At 41.7% G+C, this 19938-nt stretch overlaps 1 protein-coding gene across 1 annotated transcript in view; it reads left to right on the top strand.

Moving 5' to 3' along the window:
- The first annotated feature begins 1623 nt into the window (after positions 1–1623).
- UST (uronyl 2-sulfotransferase) overlaps positions 1624–19938 on the top strand; it is a 106071-nt gene continuing 87756 nt past the window's right edge. The window contains exon 1 of the mRNA XM_070951984.1: positions 1624–1906. Coding sequence (XP_070808085.1) covers positions 1624–1906 — 283 coding nt within the window. The remainder of the gene's footprint in view (positions 1907–19938) is intronic.

Below are 19938 nucleotides of genomic sequence, written 5' to 3'. Positions count from 1 at the left end.
AGGTTTGCTGAACCTTAGTTAGACAATTGTCTCTCTCTATGGACAATAGCACCTCCATATTTAAATTAGTAGTCTTTAACATAATAAATATGAAAATGCTTCATTTGCATTTTGTATCATTTGTATCAGAGGTGAAATCCAGCAGGTTCTGACAGATTCTGGAGAACCAGTAGGGAAATTTTGAGTTTGGAGATCCGGCAAATACCGCCTCTGGCTGATCCCAGAGTGGGGTGAGAATGGAGATTTTGCTATATCCTTCCCCCAGGAGTGGGGAGGGAATGGGGATTTTGCAGTATCCTTCCCCTGGAGTGGGGTGGGAATGGAAATTTTGCAGTATCTTTCCCCTGCCACGCCCACCACAACACACCCACCAAGCCACGCCCACAGAACCGGTAGTAAAAAAAAATGGATTTTACCACTGCCCTGTATATGAAAAAGTCACATCTTTAAAAAAAGGAGAGAAATAGCATTTGGCTGGCCGTAGTATTTTCCCCGCTTTACTGTATTCTTTTAGACTTAGGCCAAGCGGAGTGAAGTTAAGAGAGGTTCTTTTTCGTTATGAATAAAAATACTGTATTGCCGGCTGCCAGCAGTTCGAGTCTCACCAGGCTCAAGGTTGACTCAGCCTTCCCCCCCTTCCGAGGTGAGTAAAATGAGGACCCAAATTATTGGGCGTAATATGCTGACTCTGTAAACCGCTTAGAGATGGGCTGTAAAGCACTACGGAGCTTTATACAAGTCTAAGTGCTATTGCTATCTTCCCAAACAGCCCTGAGAACAAGGAAACCCTAGTTTGCTCTCTAATCATTAAAAAAAAAATCTAATCTAATCATTTATCATTGCGACCGCCTAAAGCCTTTTTTTTAGCGCTTGCGGGCGCTAATATCATCCCGAAGCCCATCCGCCTTTCTCGGCCAGAACAAGGCGGTCTGGGGGAAACGGGGACCCTCCCTCGCCCCTTCCCCCGCCCTTTTCTCAATGGGAAAGGAGGTCGGTGACGTCTTCCGCCGCTAGGGAAGGACTGGAGCCGAGTTCGGAGAAGCCTCGAACGAATCCCAACGCCTCGCCCGATCCGTCTCGGCCGTCCTCCAGGGGGCGGTGGTGTAGCGAGCAAAAGGCGGCCCCCGGGGAGCTGGAGAGAGTTGGGCAGAGAGAGAGAGAGAGAGAGAGAGGGGGGAAGGTGGCGGCGGGAGAAAGAGAGAGAGAGAGAGAGACGCAAACAACTTCTTTTTTTTGCTTCCAGTGAGTTGCAGCCACTGGCCCGCCGTCCGCCGGACTTGTAACCTGAGCCTGCAACTGGCTGGAGTGCGGCGCTGCAAGGCGAGAGGGAGCTCCGAAAGCCGCCGCGGAGGAGAGACCGAACTAAGCCTGCTTAAGGGGCAACAACGGCGGTGGGTGGCTGGGTGCTTTCTTTTCCCCGGGTCCTAGGCTCGCCCCGACGCTGGGGGAGCCCGGCAATGGGTAGGAGAGAAACCGCGTGAACCTCCGGCGAACTTTTCCCCTCCATCGTGCAGGGCAGGCGGAGCGGGGCAGGCGGATGGAGGATGCGCTCTGCCCGGCGAGCTGTCTAAGAAGGAGGCGGCGGCGGCGGCGGCGGCGAGGGAAGCGCCGGGGACGACGACGATGAAGCAGCAGCAGCAGCAGCTGCCGGCCTCGCCGCCTCCGAAACACTACGGGGCGGGTTGTCCGGAGCCCCGGCCTCATGTGGCCCCGGCTTCCTCGGGGGGTCCCGCTCACGGCATGGGCTGGAGGAGGAGGAGGAGGCCCTTCTCGCTGCTGCCTTTCCTTTCCCTCCGCGACTACGGCCTCTGCATGGCCGCCCTGCTGCTCTTCTGCCTAGGCTCCCTCTTCTACCAGCTCAACGGGGGCCCTCCTCACTTTCTGCTGGACCTGAGACACTATTTGGGTAAGGCCACGGAGGGGAAAGGCGAGCAGGGATGCTCTAGCCGCGGGAAGGGGCGGGAGGAGCCAGGCCAGGGACCCCTCGAGTGTGGGTGGCTGGAGGGAGCTTTTTCCCCCGAAGCGAGAGCCGTTTTTTTTTGGAGAGAGAAGAAAAGACTTCCCGGGCTCCTTTACGTACTCTAGGAAGTGGGCGGGGGGGGGGTGTCTCCGAAGTTTAATCTGGGTCCCACTTGTTGTCAGGGGCGTCTTTTCCCAGCTCTCTGCCAGCCATCAGTTCCTAAGTGGACCGGTGAGATTTAACATCCTTCTCCTTGAAAGGAGCAGAAAGAGAGAGTGAGATTACACTGAGAGTGGTTTGGTTAGGGGTGGTTGTTGTTGGGTTTGTTTTTGTTTTTTTTTTGGCTTTCCAAATAAGGTGTGCTTGCAACAGTAAATTGGTGAATAGAAGTAGTAGCCTCTGTGAAAATGCTGAATTAAACGTTTGGAATTGGGAGGGGAGTTGTCTTTGCTACCTAATTAGGATAATTTCCCTGTACTGTATGCTTTATTAATTAATACCCAACCAGCAACCAAACTTTTGTCTTCATTTTATTACATAAGGATACTGTGGAGGGGAGGGAGGGGAAATCCTATTTATTATAACCACTGCTGACAGGATGAAATTTATTAAATGAATTAAAGGATACTTTAATCTGCATCTAAGTGGCCCTAAAGAAGAAATAAAGCTTTAAGGCACAAATAAGAAATAAGAAGTACTTATAACAGTGGCTTTTATGAATTCTTAGCCATATTTTTTGGACAGATTGCTTTAATAGGGTCCTCAATATGCACTTGCCATCATGTAAACATAAAACCCATAGCTTTATGTTTCAAAGGTTGGAATTTTAGCTACTGCAATTAATGTTACTTTCTTTTCCTCCCTTCACTTCATAATCCTTGGAATGCTTGGTAACTGTCATGTCCTTCATTATAAAGCTGTTCTATAGCAAGAACAAATAACATCCCTTGTGCTCTTGTTACTCCATGAAGGGTCTTTGTTATGGAATAGTAGGGGAACTAGAGAGTGACAAAAAAAAAGTGCTACATCATTTCTGACTTTATTAGATAAATCATTGAGGTTCACACCTGATCCTAGCCTCCCAAGGATAAAATATTGTTCAACATACAGCAGCAGACTGTTGCTGGTCTTTCAAGAAAGTGTTGGATATAACTAGACTATAATGAATTTTAATATAGGAGACTTACAAAATAACAGTGGAAAGTAATGACACCCTATGTTAACCATAAACCTCAAATAGTTATAATAAGAGCCTCGGGTCTAAACGTGTCAAAATCATCCACTGATCACAGCAGTGCTGTAACTGGCAGCTGGCAGATACTTTTCCAGAGTGGGTGACATCCATTGTATCTGTTGTCTTTGGAGAACTATATATGTTAATGAAGTCTCTCTTTTTGTTATTATTATTTAATGCTGCCTTCCTAAAATTACCTTATTTCAAGTCATTGTAATACATGAAATGACCTTTAGAGATAATGTCCATTGGTGCCATTTCCTTATAATACTTCTGCTGTTAATATATATGTATGTAAAATATATGTATTTTACATGCAGTCCATCTGATTTAGTCTCTACTACTTTCAAATGACATTGGAGGCTGTATAATAGTTGTAAGTCCATTTTCTGACATTTCTGTATATACCATGTATATATGTGTTTCTTTATTGTAAAGCACATTTATTATTGAATGCATGAGCTTATTTCAAAGATTATTATGTTTATATATTTCCTTCTTCTAACATCACCAATTCCCAAATTGATTGATTGTGAATGTTCCTTTTGGAATTCAGTAATGAAGTTTCCACATCTGGGTCGATTTTTTTTCTTTTGTAAGAGAGACAAGAACTGTAATAGTATTTTTCAAGAAAATTCCACCATCACTGAACAAATGGGAATAAAAGCTTCTTTTGAAGCTGCTTTTCTGTACACCAAAGGTTACTTGATGTATTATATTGTATTGTGAGTTTTGGTATTTCTCTGTTCCCTTTACCTACTAAATGTATTTAATACTGAAAATTGCTTTGGAGGAATGTGAATCACTCTCAGGTTTGTGATTCAGAAACTGGTAGGAGTTGATTATCATAGAAATGGCTAGTATATATTAAATATAGAACAGTAAAAAGTTGAGGCTGAACTGTTTTTATTTTATTCTACTGCTGCACTGAAAAGAATTAGAAGCTAACACTTTTCTTTCTTTTTCCGCATTATCCTACACTTGTCTCTCCTCCTTTCCCCCTTCCCCATTTTCCCAATGTATGTGCAGACAGACAGACAGACCTTATATAAGTAACACCCAGTTTCTGGTTTAAAGTCTACAAACTCAGGTGGAGAATTATGAAGTACATAAAAATGAGAAGTGTTTACAATGGCTTTCTATTTAGTTAAGGAGAAAGGCAGTTATACTTTGTTAATTTGTAGTAAGAAAAAATATCTTGATAGTATCAATGATCTTGATAAAAATACATATATGCTTATTCTCTTATACATATCTGGAATACAGTTATTTCAGAAGCTAAACATAAGTACTAATAGTCATAAAAATCGATATGGTATTTGATACTCTACAGTTATATTCACCATTACATAAGAGACATATTCTTGTATGGTGAAGCTTCTCCTTGTTTACTTCCACCTGTATCACTTCCATATCTACTCCAAAAAGTCCCTCTCTGGCAGGTACCATTCTACCAATAAAAATAATATTTGTAGCTTTGAGTTGAAATGAGAAGTCATTGGTGATCTCTGAGCTTGGTTGCTTTCTTGCAGAAGTTTCATTATCCAAACTAGGTAACTTCATCAGTACTACCTACAGTCTCCCAAATTAGGTAATATCAGTGCACATTAGCACTGATGAGGTTACCTAGTTTGGGTAATGAAACGTCTATAAGAAACAAGCAAGCTCAGAGAACACAAAGGACCCCTCAGATACTATTCTGTTAGGGAACAGATGTAGTTGAATTCTCCTATATTTCAGGGATGTAGGCTGTAACAATCAATGATGAATGTATCTATCATTTTGCTGGTATGGCAAGGTAGTATCTCTATTGTATACAACACTTGGTCATTCCCTATGTCTCAAATGTCGTCTTTGAGTTACGATACAAGCAAATGGTGGGAAAAGGGCGAAAAAGAGGCTGCTTTATCTTTCCCAATGCTACAATTTATGGTCTGTTGAATGCAAAAATAGTTTCTGCGATGGTTGTCAAATTTTGACTACTTTATTGGTAGAATTATCAATACAATTGGTAGAATGGTTCAAGTTGTTAGAATATAGTTGAAATTTTGGAATACAAATGATAGTATTTAATAACTTTTACTTGAATTAGTTTGAATCTGTCATCCACCAATACCAGGAACCTCTAGAAAGTTGATTCTGGTGGCCAATATGGAAAGCTTTCAATAAACTGCCACATAAGTAACAAATGCTTATAAGCCAACCATCCCACAAAGAGTGCCTCTTTTAATAAAATGTAAAAAGCTACATCTAGTGCTAGGATGCAAGCATCAGTGGAAGAAAGGGACTACTATGCATACACTTCTGCACTTCCCATTCAGAAAGTTTTGCTGAGTGATTGGTAGGAAACATACACATTACCTCTGTGAATTAGAAAGCTACATCAAAATGTGTAGGCTCTGCCTTTAATAATTGTGTGATACCTTTGGCAGAAAAAGAATCAAACCTTAAATGTGAGGATTTCCCCCCCCCCCACTATAAACAGTGTGTTTGTATATATGTTTTTCCTAAAGCCATATGAGACTTTCATATTCTTTGACTATAAGGTTCTAAGTTTTGCTTACTAATTTTATTGATTCTGAATGTTCAAGGTTTTTCTAGATGCTTTTTTTGTTATCTATGTATAGAATTTGTTAGGGAAGGGTTTTGAAATGTACAAAAAGGTCAAAAATTAGTTTATTGGAGTTGTGATAATTCAGCCTTTGTGAAGTGTAATCATATTGCAGTTAGTGTTTCTTGTCAAGGAGTTGTTGAGAAATAAATGATGTACAATAGTAGTGGCTATTAATCGTCTTTTCTGTCTTTCTGCCCAGAAGGCTAGGAGGAATAGTGTATACCAGCAATCATCAACTGGTGGTCCGCGAGAAAATTTTAGTGGTCTGCAGAAAAATTATTTGCATTTTTTATATTGCACTAAATCAGGGGTCCTCAAACTACGGCTGCTGGGCCAGATATGTGCAATGAATGTTTGTGTTGCTGCAGAGAGTCTCCCCCTTTGGGGTCTTTTTGTGTGGGTCGGAAGGGGGCAGAAATTCTGACATGGGGTCTGTTTCAGCCTCCTGGTGTGGGGCTTTGGACGAAGCCTGAAGGCTGAAGGGAAGCACCGCTGGTGGCAAAGAGCCGGAAGGCCTTGTTCCAGTGGGAGTGCATCATGATTTGGAACTGGCTGACCATCTCAGCCTGCTGAGCCTCCAAGTGCCCGTACCTGGCCTTGCACTCTCGCAGGTCTTCCCTCTGCTTGGAAAGCCTATGCTCATAATCCTCAGTGAGATGCTTCTGCTGAGCCTCTTTCTTGGTCAGATCCAATTTGAACTGAGCAGTTTTGCCAATTCTTTTTCATGGTGGTTGCTTAGCTCCAACAACCGCTTCCTGTTGGGGCCCTAAGGAGGCCAGCAGACAGGCGAGGAGTGACTGGCCATGCCTACCCAGTCATATGACCACCTAGCCATGCCCACCCAGCCAGTCATTAGGCGATCATATTAGTGGTCCGTGGGATTTTAAATTATGAATTTAGTGGTCTCTGAGGTCCGAAAGGTTGGTGACCCCTGGTGTATACTAAGAAAAGTGAATATGCATGAAATTGGGAAAAAGCAGAAATTATATTCTTCTTTTTTCCAGCTTCCTAACAGTGTTTAGAATGCTTTTATAACATCCATCCAAATGTCTTGTACAGTTGGTAGAAAAAGATTAGGAGCAGAATTAATGTCTCTGATGAACATATGCAATGGAGTAACAGAACAGTCTTGTATGAAAAAGCCACAAAATGCATCAAAACAACAGGATGGGAGCAGCAAGATTACATTTGCCTGTTGTAGACTCAAGCGTGGAATTTGTCATAATATGAAGTCAACATGTGTGACAAACTGCACTCCATATCAGCTTCTGTTATCATTCACTCAGATGAGAATAGTATTTCTTCAGTCCTGTGTGTTATTTATAGATGTTACCAGGTATAACCAAAATGAGAAATACAGCAGAAATTCCAAGGAATATTAATGCTATCTGTTCATCCTGATTATTTTAACAGTGCTTGTTTACTTTGCTATGTCAAGGTACTTCTCTGTTCAGGTTGATTTATTTTCTATTTAGTGTTTTTTTATTTTTTATTTTTATGAAATTACCTGAAGCTATTAATACTGGACATAAAAATAATTTGAAATATAATCTGTTTGCAGGCTTACACTTTACAAAGTATTTATTTATGTTAACTTCATTCCCTCATTGCAGCCTGCGCACAGATATTAGTATGAGGAAACATACTTGTACTGCCTGTGAGTAATTTTTTCTACATATTCTGTAGGAGTTAGCTACATATTGGCAACAGAAGTTCAGAAGCAATGCAAATGTGTATGATTAGATTGTGACTTAGTAGATTGCATCATAAAAATATGAACATTGGAGTATTTTTCTTCCACTAATGGGCAACGGTTTGTGTGTTTTCAAGGGTTTTTTTCAGTTCTTCACAACCTCTTCTAGTATTTGGAGGTCATATAGAAATTATGAGTGTACTACAGAAGAATAGCAGTTAGTAAAAAAAAAAAATCTCATCTCCTACACAAGAAGAGAAGCAGTTTAGGTTCCAAATTACTACTTTGTGTATGGTTTAAGACTAATATAAGGGAACTTCACTTTTTGTAGACTCCCAACATTTCTGACATAGGAATATTTCTGAATAGGAATATATTCATCAGTTTGGTAATGACTGGAGTGCTGCTGTAACTTCATCTGGAGCAGGGATGTCAAACTAAATTTAATTGAGGGCTGTATCAAGGTTGTGTTTGATCTTGGGGGCTGAGGTGGGCGTGGCCAGCTTGATGTCACTCATGTCAGGGACGCCTATGATAGCCTGAGTGCTCTGCCAGCAAAAATGGGCTCCCAAGCTCCGTTTCGGCTGCGACAGACTCCTGCATCCCTCTGCCAGTGAAAACAGAGTGCCACCCATGGCCCTTGCAAGCTCCGTTTTCAGCTGTGACGGCCTCCTGCAACCTTCTGCCAGCAAAAACGGAACTCAGGAGGGCCGTATGCAGTCCTCCCAAGCTCCATTTTTGCTGACAGAGGCAGTGGGTGCCGGTCCTTCACTGTTTTCAGGACGGCCCCATGGGCCAGATCTAAGCACCCCAGAAACCGGATCCGGCCCCCGGGCCTTGAGTTTGACACCCCTGATCTAGAAATTCATGTAAATAGAAAATATTTTCTAATGCAGGTGTCCCCAAATCCTGGTCTGTAGACCAATACTGGTCCGCAGCCCATTGGGAATCAGGCCGCACAAGCAGAGGGCGAGCTCATGAAGCTCCATTTGCACATGCGTGGGATTAGGATCTACAGTATATTTTATTTTTTATCCTTGAAACAATGGAGGGCTGTATTTAACTGGCAGACCACATATTTACCAGGTTTAATCACTGGCATTAACCATGGAAAGAGTAAGTTAATAGGAAGGATTCCTACCTTAAGATGGTAATCAGTGTTGACAGTTGTGGTTCAGTTACACAAATAGTTAAGTATAAGACAGCACCAAGGCATTTCATGATTAAAATAGGATTGGGAATGATGGTATCAGTTTTTCTTTCCACAACTTTTCTCCCTGTCTGAAATTATTTTGCCTACTTGCTTAATGCCATGTACAGTGAAGGTCCTTACAAAAACATTCCTAATTCTTTGGAAATATTACATAAAAGTTGCATGAATTATATAAATAAATTTAAGAATTGTCCTAAAAATGCGAGTTCCAGGTATAGTTATAGAAGAGGCGATAGACATCACGATCTCCGGAAATTTTAAACTTTTAAACGTTCCCGAGATTGTGATGTCTATCGCCTCTTCTATAAATAAATTTAAATTTACATGATTTATATAAATGCATATATAGAATGCTTTTTTTTCAAACACCCCCCCCCCCAAAAGAAAGTCTTGATTGTAAAATTCCAAAAGCTTTAATTGGTTTCTGCCTTTCTGGTTTCTCCTTTAATATGGATATATATTGACAGAAAACCAAAGTGTACCTTTCATTATTATATTTTACGTTGACCAAAAAAAGAATGGAAAACTTTTATGATGATTTTACTGTTTCATCAGGTAATTGAAGGCATTGTCTATACAGACAAAACTTAAGTGTTTGTTTTGAGATGTTTGTGCATATTAAATGATTTTCAACTGAACAAACGTAAGCACTTTTCAAAAGTGCTTGAAAATACAATCTGATATTACTAATTTTATTTGCTGGTTTTTAGAGTATCTCCTATCAGGTTCCTACATTTATTGATAACATCTTCAATTATTAGAAGCAGGCTGAATTGCTGAATGACAGTATTAGTAACTGGATATATTTATTATAGGATTTGTGTCCAGTAAATATTAAAAGCAATTTTCTTCACTTTATTCTTCCAACACAGTGGTGGGATTCAAATTTTTTTGCTACCAGTTCTGTGGGTGTGGTTTGGTGGGCATGGCGTGACTTGGTGGGCATGGCTTGGGCATGGCAGGGGAAGGATACTGTAAAATCTTGATTCCCTCCCCACTCCAGGGGAAGGTTACTGCAAAAACCCCATTTCCGCCCAATCAGCTAGGACTCGGGAGGTAGAGAATAGATGCGGGTGGGGCCAGTCAGGGGTGGTATTTACTGGTTCTCTGAACTACTCAAAATTTCCACTACCGGTTCTCCAAAACTGGTCAGAACCTGCTGAATACCACCTCTGTTCCAAAAGCTACATATGATATTTCTTTATGGCTTCTACTGGGGAGTAGAACAGTACTACTAAATAGTAGAATAGTACTACTATTAGTACTACTATTAACCAGATTAACCTAGATTCAATAGAGGCAAAGTATTGGAAAGTTGGACAGTTGGTTGGGTTTTTCTGTTTCCCTTCAGTGACTGGGGAGAGACTTTGATTTTAAAAAAAGGGAAACGAGGAAATGTAAATTACACCTTCAACTAGTTCAGATCAATTCCCGAGCCTTTAGGAGAGACTCCTTGTTTAGCATTGGTTGTTGTAGCAAAGAGAAAGAGATGAAATAGAAATCAATTGTGGGCATGAGAATCCAGCTGTTCCTTCAACTGAATGGAAAGTCAAATGTCCATACTAGATTTTGTTACAATATAGGAAAAGAGATACGTATTTTAATATTTTAAAAAAGTCATATTTCTGTTTTCTATTTTGCAGGAGTCAACAGCCTATACTTGCATGTAATGATTTTAGAATAGCCTTGGAAATGAACTGTTATTTATTTTTAAGCAGTAGAGAAGAAACTCGGAGTAGTTATTTGTTTTTTTTCCAATTCTACCTAATTAATCATTAATTGCTGGCCATTTAGAACTACTACTATTTTGTCACTTTTGTTTGCCTTGGGATTCCTTTCTTGCTTGAAACATTCTGAAAAATCTCTGTGAAAGAATTAATTAGCTTCAACATTAAATACTGATTTAGTGAGACAGGATAATAAAATGGCCAAGATAATTATGGATGTTTCATTTATATTTTTCCTAAATCCTAGACAGAGTAAACTATAGAGAACTTATAACTTGTATAGCAGGGGAGATGAAAGAAAAACGTTTTCCTTTTACATGCCATGTAAAACTTTTTTTTAAATTACAATTAAACTTTGTTCATGAAGTTTATTTTGGGTTGCAATCAGGTTTTATCTTTTAGTAAATATATCAGCTGTGTGTTTATTATAGCTACAAACCAAAGCACTATAAAGGAGCCTTGTGGGTTATTACATTATAAAAAGTTGAACTAAGTTACTTTCTTTTTTGTAGACTGATTTTCTGATACCAAAGACATGATATGAAAGCTAGGAAACGTATGTGAAGGTCCAATTAAACTGATTTGATGTTAAAAACCATGTGCACAGGAGGTTAGTATCTGCTTGGAGTTTAGATAAGAATCCATGGAGGTTGGAGTTAGTCCACTTGTGACTACATAGGGATTCTAGTCTAATCACTTTTTTTGATTCTGCCCTCAGTTTCTTCTACTACTTCATCTATATTTGGAATGTTAGGAAACCATCTGTTCTCCATGTTTAGAAAGTTGCATTGATTGGCATTCCCTTTGAAATAGCAAGTCTGCAACTAAATTTGATATTATATGGTAAAACCTAAATGGTAATAGTGCAAATCACATTTATTACCTAGGATGACATGTCAACAGCCTATAGGAAAGAGCTGCTTTTTTCTTTCGAAGGCTTATGTGGCACAGGGATAGAAGATTACTTGGACTACCTGTCTCTGAAGGTTTCTGCCCATACTTTGTACCAGATAAAGCAGAGTAGATTTGTTTCAAGTCACCCCTGTTAAACAATGTTACCTTGCAAGACTTCATTGTCTGTTGCAATACTTGGGTTAAGGCTTGGAGGGCCCTAATCCTTTTGGTCTTTTAGAAGGCCATGAACATCCGGCTCCCCTCCCAGTGCTAAGGCCAGGACATTAGGGTAGCCTAATATATATATATATTTGTTTTATGATTTTCTTGTATGTTGCCTTGGGCTTTTTCTCTCTCAGCACACCGAGAAGGAGTGTGTCAGGTAAGACCAATGCTCTATCTATCTATCTATCTATTCCGTCAAGCATGTATTAGATAACATATATGTATAGACATAATTATGAATACATGAGATGGATATAAATAATTAGGACAGGGACGGTAGGCACGCCAGTGCGCTTATGCATGCCCGTTAAAGACCTCTTAGGAATGGGGTGAGGTCGACAGTAGACAGTCTAAAGTTAAAGTTTTGGGGGTGCGGAAGAAACCACAGAGTCAGGTTGTGCATTCCAGGCATTGACCACTCTGTTGCTGAAATCATATTTTCTGCAATCGAGTTTGGAGCGGTTCACTTTTTTATTTCTATTGTTTGTTCATGTATTGTTGTGTATTTTTGTTTTGTTTTGTTTTTTGATAATTTAACTTTGGTTATGAGGTTCTTTTTAAGGGACAGGTTTCACAAATGCACCCTTTGATTGTATTTTGTTTGTTTTGACAAACAGTCCTAACATAGTCATTTCTTTGTATTTTCTTCCTTCTATGCATTGTCTAGATTATTGACTGATGTTAGTTTATTTATTATGTAGTTAGTAAAACACGTCTTCTGGTATTCTGAAATTTTCTACTGTCTGCTGTGTTGGCTTCATTCATTTAATACTTAAATAATATTTGGCTGCAGTCTTTTTCAGCACTTGCAAAACTGATCATAAATTCAGATTCTTTTAAATTGGAACCTGTATCTAAAAATTAAGGTGTCACCGAATCAAAATGTTGTTAACCAAAGTGGTAACTAACCTGAAAAATACAGTTTCATTTGCATGAATCTCTCTTTCTCTTTTAAAAAAATAAGTTCTTCACTCCCTTTTAATTTATGCATCTTTGATGCTGGAGTGTGTTGAGGTTTTTTTAGTGGTTCTGTGTTCTCTAAATATTGTGCACAGGTTTGATTCATACCCTACCAGAAAAGTATACTTTGGTTATTTTGGCCTTTATGGTAATTACGTGCATGATCATAAGGCAGTTATATTGTAGAGGTTGATTAAAAAAAAAAAAAATACTGAGCCATAACTTGTCCTGTACAGTTATTTAAAGGGGAAAAAGTAGGATAGTGAGTCAACATGCTTTCATATTGTGGCTTTTCCTCTTTTCCATACATGTTTCAGAATGTAGCCTCCATCCAATAAAACATTTTTGTCTAACACAAATGAAGCTATTAGGTATTTTCATTCTTTTTAGGCAACATTATTAAGCTGTCTTCATTAACTAGATTTAGACTTGCTTCTGATATAAAAATATTCAGTGACTACTCTATGGATTAAGCTTGAATGCAGACTGACATATGAATGCATGCCAGAGGTGGTATTCATCAGGTTCTGACCAGTTCTGGAGAACCAGTAGCGGACATTTTGAGTAGTTCCAGTAAATACCACCTCTGACTGGCCCCGCCCCCATCTATTCTCTCTCCCGAGTCCCAGCTGATCAGGAGGAAATGGAGATTTTGCATTTCCCTTGCAGTGGGGAGAGAATAGAGATTTTACAGTATCTTTCCCCTGCCATGCCCACCAAGCCACGCCCACTAAGACATGTCACACCCACCAAGCCACGCCCACAGAACCGGTAGTAAAAAAAATTGAATCCCACCACTGATGCACGCCATGGAAATGTTTAGTGGAATACCATAATAGGATAGAATAGAATATAATTTTTTTATTGGCCAAGTGTGATTGGACACACAAGGAATTTGTCTTTGGTGCATATGCTCTCAGTGTACTTAAAGCAAAATAAAATACATTCATCAAGAATCATAAGATACAACACTTAGTCATGGGTTACTATAAGCTTAATATAAGACCTGCCGTGTATGTTTCCACTGAGTGTTTAAAGTGAGGGAATTCACTTCAGTACTAATAGCAGATACATTGTTCTAGGATTGTTGGGGTCTGTAAACCACTTAGAGAGGGCTATAAAGCGGTATATATGTCTAAGTGCTATTGATATTCACTTAAGCTATATACAGTAAAATGTGAAGTGTCTCATAATTATCACCTTAATGCAGATTGAATGGAAAGTTTTCTGTCGATTTGACAAGCTGCTTGTAAAGAAAACACAACTTTCTATTCATGGTAAACCATCTTTTAAACAGTATTTAAATGTCAGTTCCTAGACTTGGTATGTGTGGTTTCCTTCTTATTTCATGATACATTCTTAATAGACAGTAGTAATGTTTCAGAGATAGGGATTGAAAGATTCTGTGGTAAAATATATTTAAAAGACTCCATTGAAGTTGGTAGTTGTTTCAACAGCTGCAGTTTTATGAAACTATTGAGTTTTTTTATGAATTAATGCCACAAAAATGATTTGTGATATAACTTTTTTCAATGTGTTAGTTTTAATGTACTTGGTTGTTTGGATATACCTTACAGTGTTATTTTTCAATATTCAGTGTTGTTTTTTTCTGGTCATCTATTACTACTAGTTGACTATTGCTTGTTTATGCAATTTTGATGCAACCCATTATACAGTATATGCCTAGATCGTTGCTTTTTTCCAGCTACAGAAAGCTAATTATCAAATATATTTAAAATGTTTATCTGCAAGAAAAAAATTATGAATTATTTGATGAAAACTTACTGATGGTTAGTTCTTTTTTGCAAAATTTCTTTGTGATGCTGATGTACACATATATAACGTTTATGAAGGAAAACTCTGGACTGCTTCTTTCTAAAGACTTATACTGGCAAATTGCGGTAGATTTTCATACTAACAGAAAGGAAAGTTCGCTTTATGGTAATTGGAAGAGAAAGCATTTATTTAGTTGAGTAGCAGTACCATTGGGTTGATGGCTATTTTATCTGTGTAGTACTTGGAAACAGGGTGGATAAAAATCAATGATTTTTTTTAAAAAAATAAAAAAAATCAGATTTTTTTATTTAAATCGGATTTTTTTGATTTTTATCGAATTTATTTTAATAAAAAACTTTTGGGGTAAAAATCTATCGTAAGATAGTTTTCTATTTAAGATACATAAATAATTTAGTTTATTCAGCATGAAATGGAGCTTAGTGATGTAGCATGAGGCTGTATATTCTGCAACACTGGGACTATCGGTGAGTCAACAGTGGGTCAAAGGAGTAGCAGAGATGACAGTTGCTCTTTAAAAATTATGATTTAAATCGAGTTGATTTAAATCAAGCCTTTTTACTAGTGATTTAAATCATGATTTAAATTGTGATTTAAATCAACTCGATTTAAATCAAATCCACCCTGCTTGGAAAGCAAATTGTTTTTCATTGAATGATTCAGATGTAAGATTTTGTCAGCCTTCTGCGGTAGACCAGACAAGGAAACATAGCCAAATGAGCTAAATCTATTTCATTGTAAGATTACAGTAACAAAATATATCTCCCAGAAATATATATCTCCCCCTCCCCTTTACAGGCTAATAAACTAGGGAGGGTCTCTTCTGAGGCTTTTGCCCAAAGACTGCTGCCTTTTTTTGTTCTGCCTCCCAATGTCATTCCCACACACCATTACAGATTTGGGAGGGGTGAGGAGAGAAAATGATAGAAAAAAAAAATCTCATTTTTTTAAAGCTACATACTTGCACATCTGTGATTATATACATGCATGCAAGCACAAAAAAATATAATGTATTAAGTTCCTTTTAGCTCTTCCTGTGCTATGTCATATGTGTCCATTAGGATAATGTTTTCCTTATTTAAGGATCAGTCTCTTTCATTTATAAAAGAGATTACTATATGAAGAGTTTCAGAGGATTATAAAAATGAATGACTGGCAACACATTCTTATCCACACAGCCTTGAAGGTAGTGAAAAATGTTCAGAAAGGTTGGCTAACCAGAAAGCTGGATATTATCTGGTCGATATTTTAATGCAGTAGTTGAGAAAACATTGTTCCCAACAATGGAGAAGAGCTATATAAATGCAAAATATAAATGGTTTTATAGTAAACTTCTGCATTTACCAATTTACTTTCTGTGTTCATTTTTAACATACAATAGCGTGCTTTCCTCTTTTTTTTTTTTTTTTTTGCCCTTAAGTAACCCTGATTGCTGAAAAGCAATTTCATTCTTCCTTGACCCTTTAAACTAATAGAATAGAAGAAACAAAAAGATCATTTGAACTGTTACTTCTGCTTTGGCTGACTTCCCACATGAGAAAACTCACTTGAACTTTGTAGTGTTTTTCTAAATTCCAGTTGCATTCATTTACCGTCACACAATTCAGTATACCAAAGAAATAAATGTAATGTCAATAAAGCCACCCATCATCATCATCATCTTAGCCATTGTCTATCCATTGCAGGATGAAGGCCTCTTCCACATGTTTCCAACCAATACAGTCCTGAGTTTTCCTTTGCCAATTGGGCCCTCAATACTTGCTGATGTCATCAATCCATCTTGTTTAAGTCCCTTTCATGGACGCTTTTTATCAAGTGGGCTCCATTCTCATTGATCGTGGGTCCGGCGGTCAGGTATGGGTTAATGCCCATCCGATGATGTAGGATTGGTCTGCCTAGTTGAAAAGCTCCGCCTCCTCCTGTTGCCTCTCAGCTTTCAGACCGATCCGATTTGGATTAGACACGGTTTGAGCTTTCTCTTGATCGCCCTTCCCACGATCAATTAGAATTTGATTAGATTTGATTAGTTTACTCCTTAATTATTAATTATTCATTATTAGTTCATTTTAACTCCTTTCGGTTCATTTCTAAATAATTTACTTACAAATTTCCCCTGGTCCCTTTGGTTGAGCTCGCAGGGGAAAGGGCTTCGGCCCTAGCCCGCTCCAGTCATCTGGTGGGCGGGTTGTAGGCTTCCCTAGGGTCAAGCCTCCCCCAACAGCGCGAAAGGTTCACGCCTAACACCGCTGCAAAGCGTCCGTTCTGAGCGCAGCCTCCCCAGCCTAACTGATCGCAGGCTCGTTTGACTCAGAGCGGCTAGTTTCGCGCCTTGAGCAAGCACGCTTCGGTTTTGGAGCCTCCCAGCGCTGCTGGTCTCCGTGGGACATCACACTCAGCAGCGAGCGATCTCGCTGCTCTGCGGCGGCTTATTTCTCCATGGGACAACGCTGCTGGTGGCTTGGCATTTTTGCAGAGCGGTTCACACCTCTGCTTGTCCCAGAACCGCGAGGCGGCGCGGTTTAATGGCTGGGGAGCAGGGGCGCTGTTCGGGCTCCTCTGGGTCCTTCCCACATCCTCAGACGGATTGGAGCAGCAGCACCGGATCCCTGTGGCGAAGAGACAACTTTCAGTAAGTTTTTACCCCATGCGGTTTGGGAGGCCCTGGTACTACTGAGCAACATTCCCTAGGGGGCCATTTTAGCTCAGGCCTTGCCTCGTGGACGGCCACCATTTTGAATATCTGTCTCTTCGGCCTTTACCTCTCCTGTCCGCCATTTTGTATTTCAGCCTCGTGCTGTTAAAAAGAGCATTTCTCCTACCAGGATGGCTTCCTCCAGGCAGGCCAAATCTAAGAAACATGGCCTTCTGGACAATGAGCAACCAGGGACTTCTTCCTCCATGCCTGCCAAGAAGGCCAAGAAATCCTCCTCTAAGTCTTCTAATTTCAGGTCTAAGGAAGAGTTGCGCCTGCATCAAGCCATCGAGCGCTTGATTCAGAAGGCCATCAAGGAAGCATCCATCAAGGAGGTGGATTCCCCAGCACACAATTTGGGACAGAGTCTCACCCCATCCAGACAGGACCCTAATCCCCCAATTCAGACTCCAGCACTATCCCCGGATGGGGATGGCACCGGGCCACAGGATCAGGGGCAGGTTAACGAGACCCTATTTGGGGCTCAAGGGGAGAACATCACCCCTGCGGGGCGGTCCCCTCCTTCTGAGGTGACCCCTTTAGAGAAGGATCTTCCTCAGTCTGGGGAGGATAGTTCCAAGCCTTTGATATCCCCTGATCTGGCGGCATATATACACCAAGCCATTTTACAGGGCATTGCGGCTGACCATCAGCGCTGCACAGCATCCTGGGTCTCGGAGTCTCCTTCGCAGATAGACGTGGAGGGCTCTTGTTTTTCTGTTGATAGGAGTCAACCTCCTTTGCGGGCCCATTCTTCCACTACTTTGGCTCAAGGTTCTATTTCTGGGGAGGACTTGAGGGAACCTGACCTATCGGACGATGAGGACTTAGCCCCTGACCAACCGTCCTTTGTGGGTCTCTTCAAACCACAGATGTTCCGATCCCTCTTGCACAAGGCTAAGCTTTCCACAGGCTTAGGCCTCCCTCCACCGGCCCCCCCTGCAGGTGAGGGATCTTCTCGATCTGTTCCTCTCTTCGAGGAACCCACTATAGAGATGGAGGAGATCCCGGGTCCTAAACTTTTCCGGGATGTTCTCACTAAACAATCGTCAGCCCCTGCTTCGGGTCCTAATCCTAATGTCTTAGACAGGTGCATATATAATCTGGCCCCGGAGATTTCCTCTCTCCTACAGGTGCTGTCTATTGACCCTCCAGTGGCCTCCCTGTCAGCGTCATCAAACCTTGCTGGGCCCCCTGAGGAGAGCCTTTGCCCTGAGGAGCGTCGATTCGAACACGTCCTAGTCAAAACTAGTCAAAACTCACCAAGGTACGGCCTGGTCGGTGAAGTCTGCGCTGGCGGCTTCTTTCTTCAACCGCGCATCCATTCTGTGGCTACGACAACTCCAAGCCTGGTTACCTGTGGCCGACACTCGTTCACAGCAGACGCTACTTTGAATTCCTCCCGCTTTGCGGCGAAAGCCATGGGGGCTTCCATTGCAGCCCGTAGGTTACTTTGGCTGTGGCAATGGCAAGCCGACGTTAAGACAAAATGGCGCCTGGCCACCTCACCCTTCGAAGGTCCTCAGTTATTTGGAGTTCCCTGGAGCCTCTCTTAGTAGAGTCCAAGGACAAACGTAAATTTCTTCCAGCTGTGTCCCGCAGGTCTGGCTATCGATCTCCCCAGTCCTTTTGTCCCTTTTGGGGGGCAGAGGGCACTTATGTTGGATCTAGGAACCAACAACCCTTCTCGTCCTGGCAACCACGCCCCGGGGATCGACAAGGCTTCCAACCACAAAGAGGTCAGTTTAAACGTCCCTTTCGGGGGGGAAGGGGACGTTCCTCTCGCAGGACCCGCTGACATTCTTCCCAGTCCTCCCATTGGGGGCCGCCTGGCCTCGTTTGCCAGCCAGTGGGAGGCCACGTCTTTGGACGAATGGGTCAGGGAGACGGTCAGGGTGGGCCTCTCCCTCGAATTCCTCTCCACACCCCCGGATCGATTTCTGCACTGCCCTATCTCTCGGGATCAGGCAGCTCGGCTCCTGATGGTGTCGGCCATCCAACATCTCATCGATATTCAGGCCATAGAACCGATACCTCAGGAGCAGCATGGACAAGGCTTTTACTCCCGCCTGTTCATGATCCAGAAGTCGTCGTGGTGTGTGGAGAGCAATTCTAGACCTGAAATCCCTGAACCGACAGGTAGTCTACCGTCGGTTCAAGATGCAGTCCCTCCAATCCATCCTGGAGGGCATCAGGGTAGGAGATTACCTCACGTCCATAGATATAACAGAGGCATATCTCCACGTTCCCATCCACCCCAACTTCCGCAAATACCTTCGCTTCTGCTATGCGAGCCGTCATTACCAATATCGAGCCCTACCATTCAGTCTTTCATCGGCTCCTCGAGTCTTCACGAAATTGATGGCCGCGCTGGTGGGCCACCTCCGGACTATTCCCATAAGGATCCAATTTTATCTGGACGATCTACTGGTCCAGTCCAGCTCGGAGGTATCAGCGCGCCGGGACCTGGACACCATCCTCCAGGTCCTGGAGAGCCACGGTTTTTCCGTCAATGTGGCAAAGAGCCACTTGGTACCCACGACTTGCATACAACATCTGGGGGCCATCATAGACTCTGTGCAATGCATGGTTTATCTTTCTCAGGACCGCCTGTCCAGCCTGCGGTCATTGGTCAGGTCAGTCTCGTCAGGGAGACCTGTCTCCCTGGCATCACTGTCTCAGCTCCTGGGAAAGATGGTCTCCTGTATCGGAATCATTCCCTGGGCGCGTCTCCACTGTCAAGACTTGCAGTGGTTTCTGCTGCCATATCAGAAGAAGCGGTTGGGCTCTTCCAACCTCAAGGTCTCCCCTCCCCGCAAGGTCCTCCTCTCCCTTCAGTGGTGGACATCAGCAGCAGTCCTCAAGGGGAGGGAATTCAAAGACACACCTTGTGTAATCCTGACCACGGATGCTAGCCTTCAGGGCTGGGGGG

The sequence above is a fragment of the Pituophis catenifer genome, unplaced genomic scaffold, assembly GCF_029215685.1.
Source record: "Pituophis catenifer annectens isolate HBS135680 unplaced genomic scaffold, rPitCat1.0.hap2 SCAF_1, whole genome shotgun sequence".
Classification (NCBI taxonomy): domain Eukaryota; kingdom Metazoa; phylum Chordata; class Lepidosauria; order Squamata; family Colubridae; genus Pituophis; species Pituophis catenifer.
Note: the sequence above shows the minus strand (reverse complement) of the source record. Positions and strands in the feature narration are given on the sequence as shown.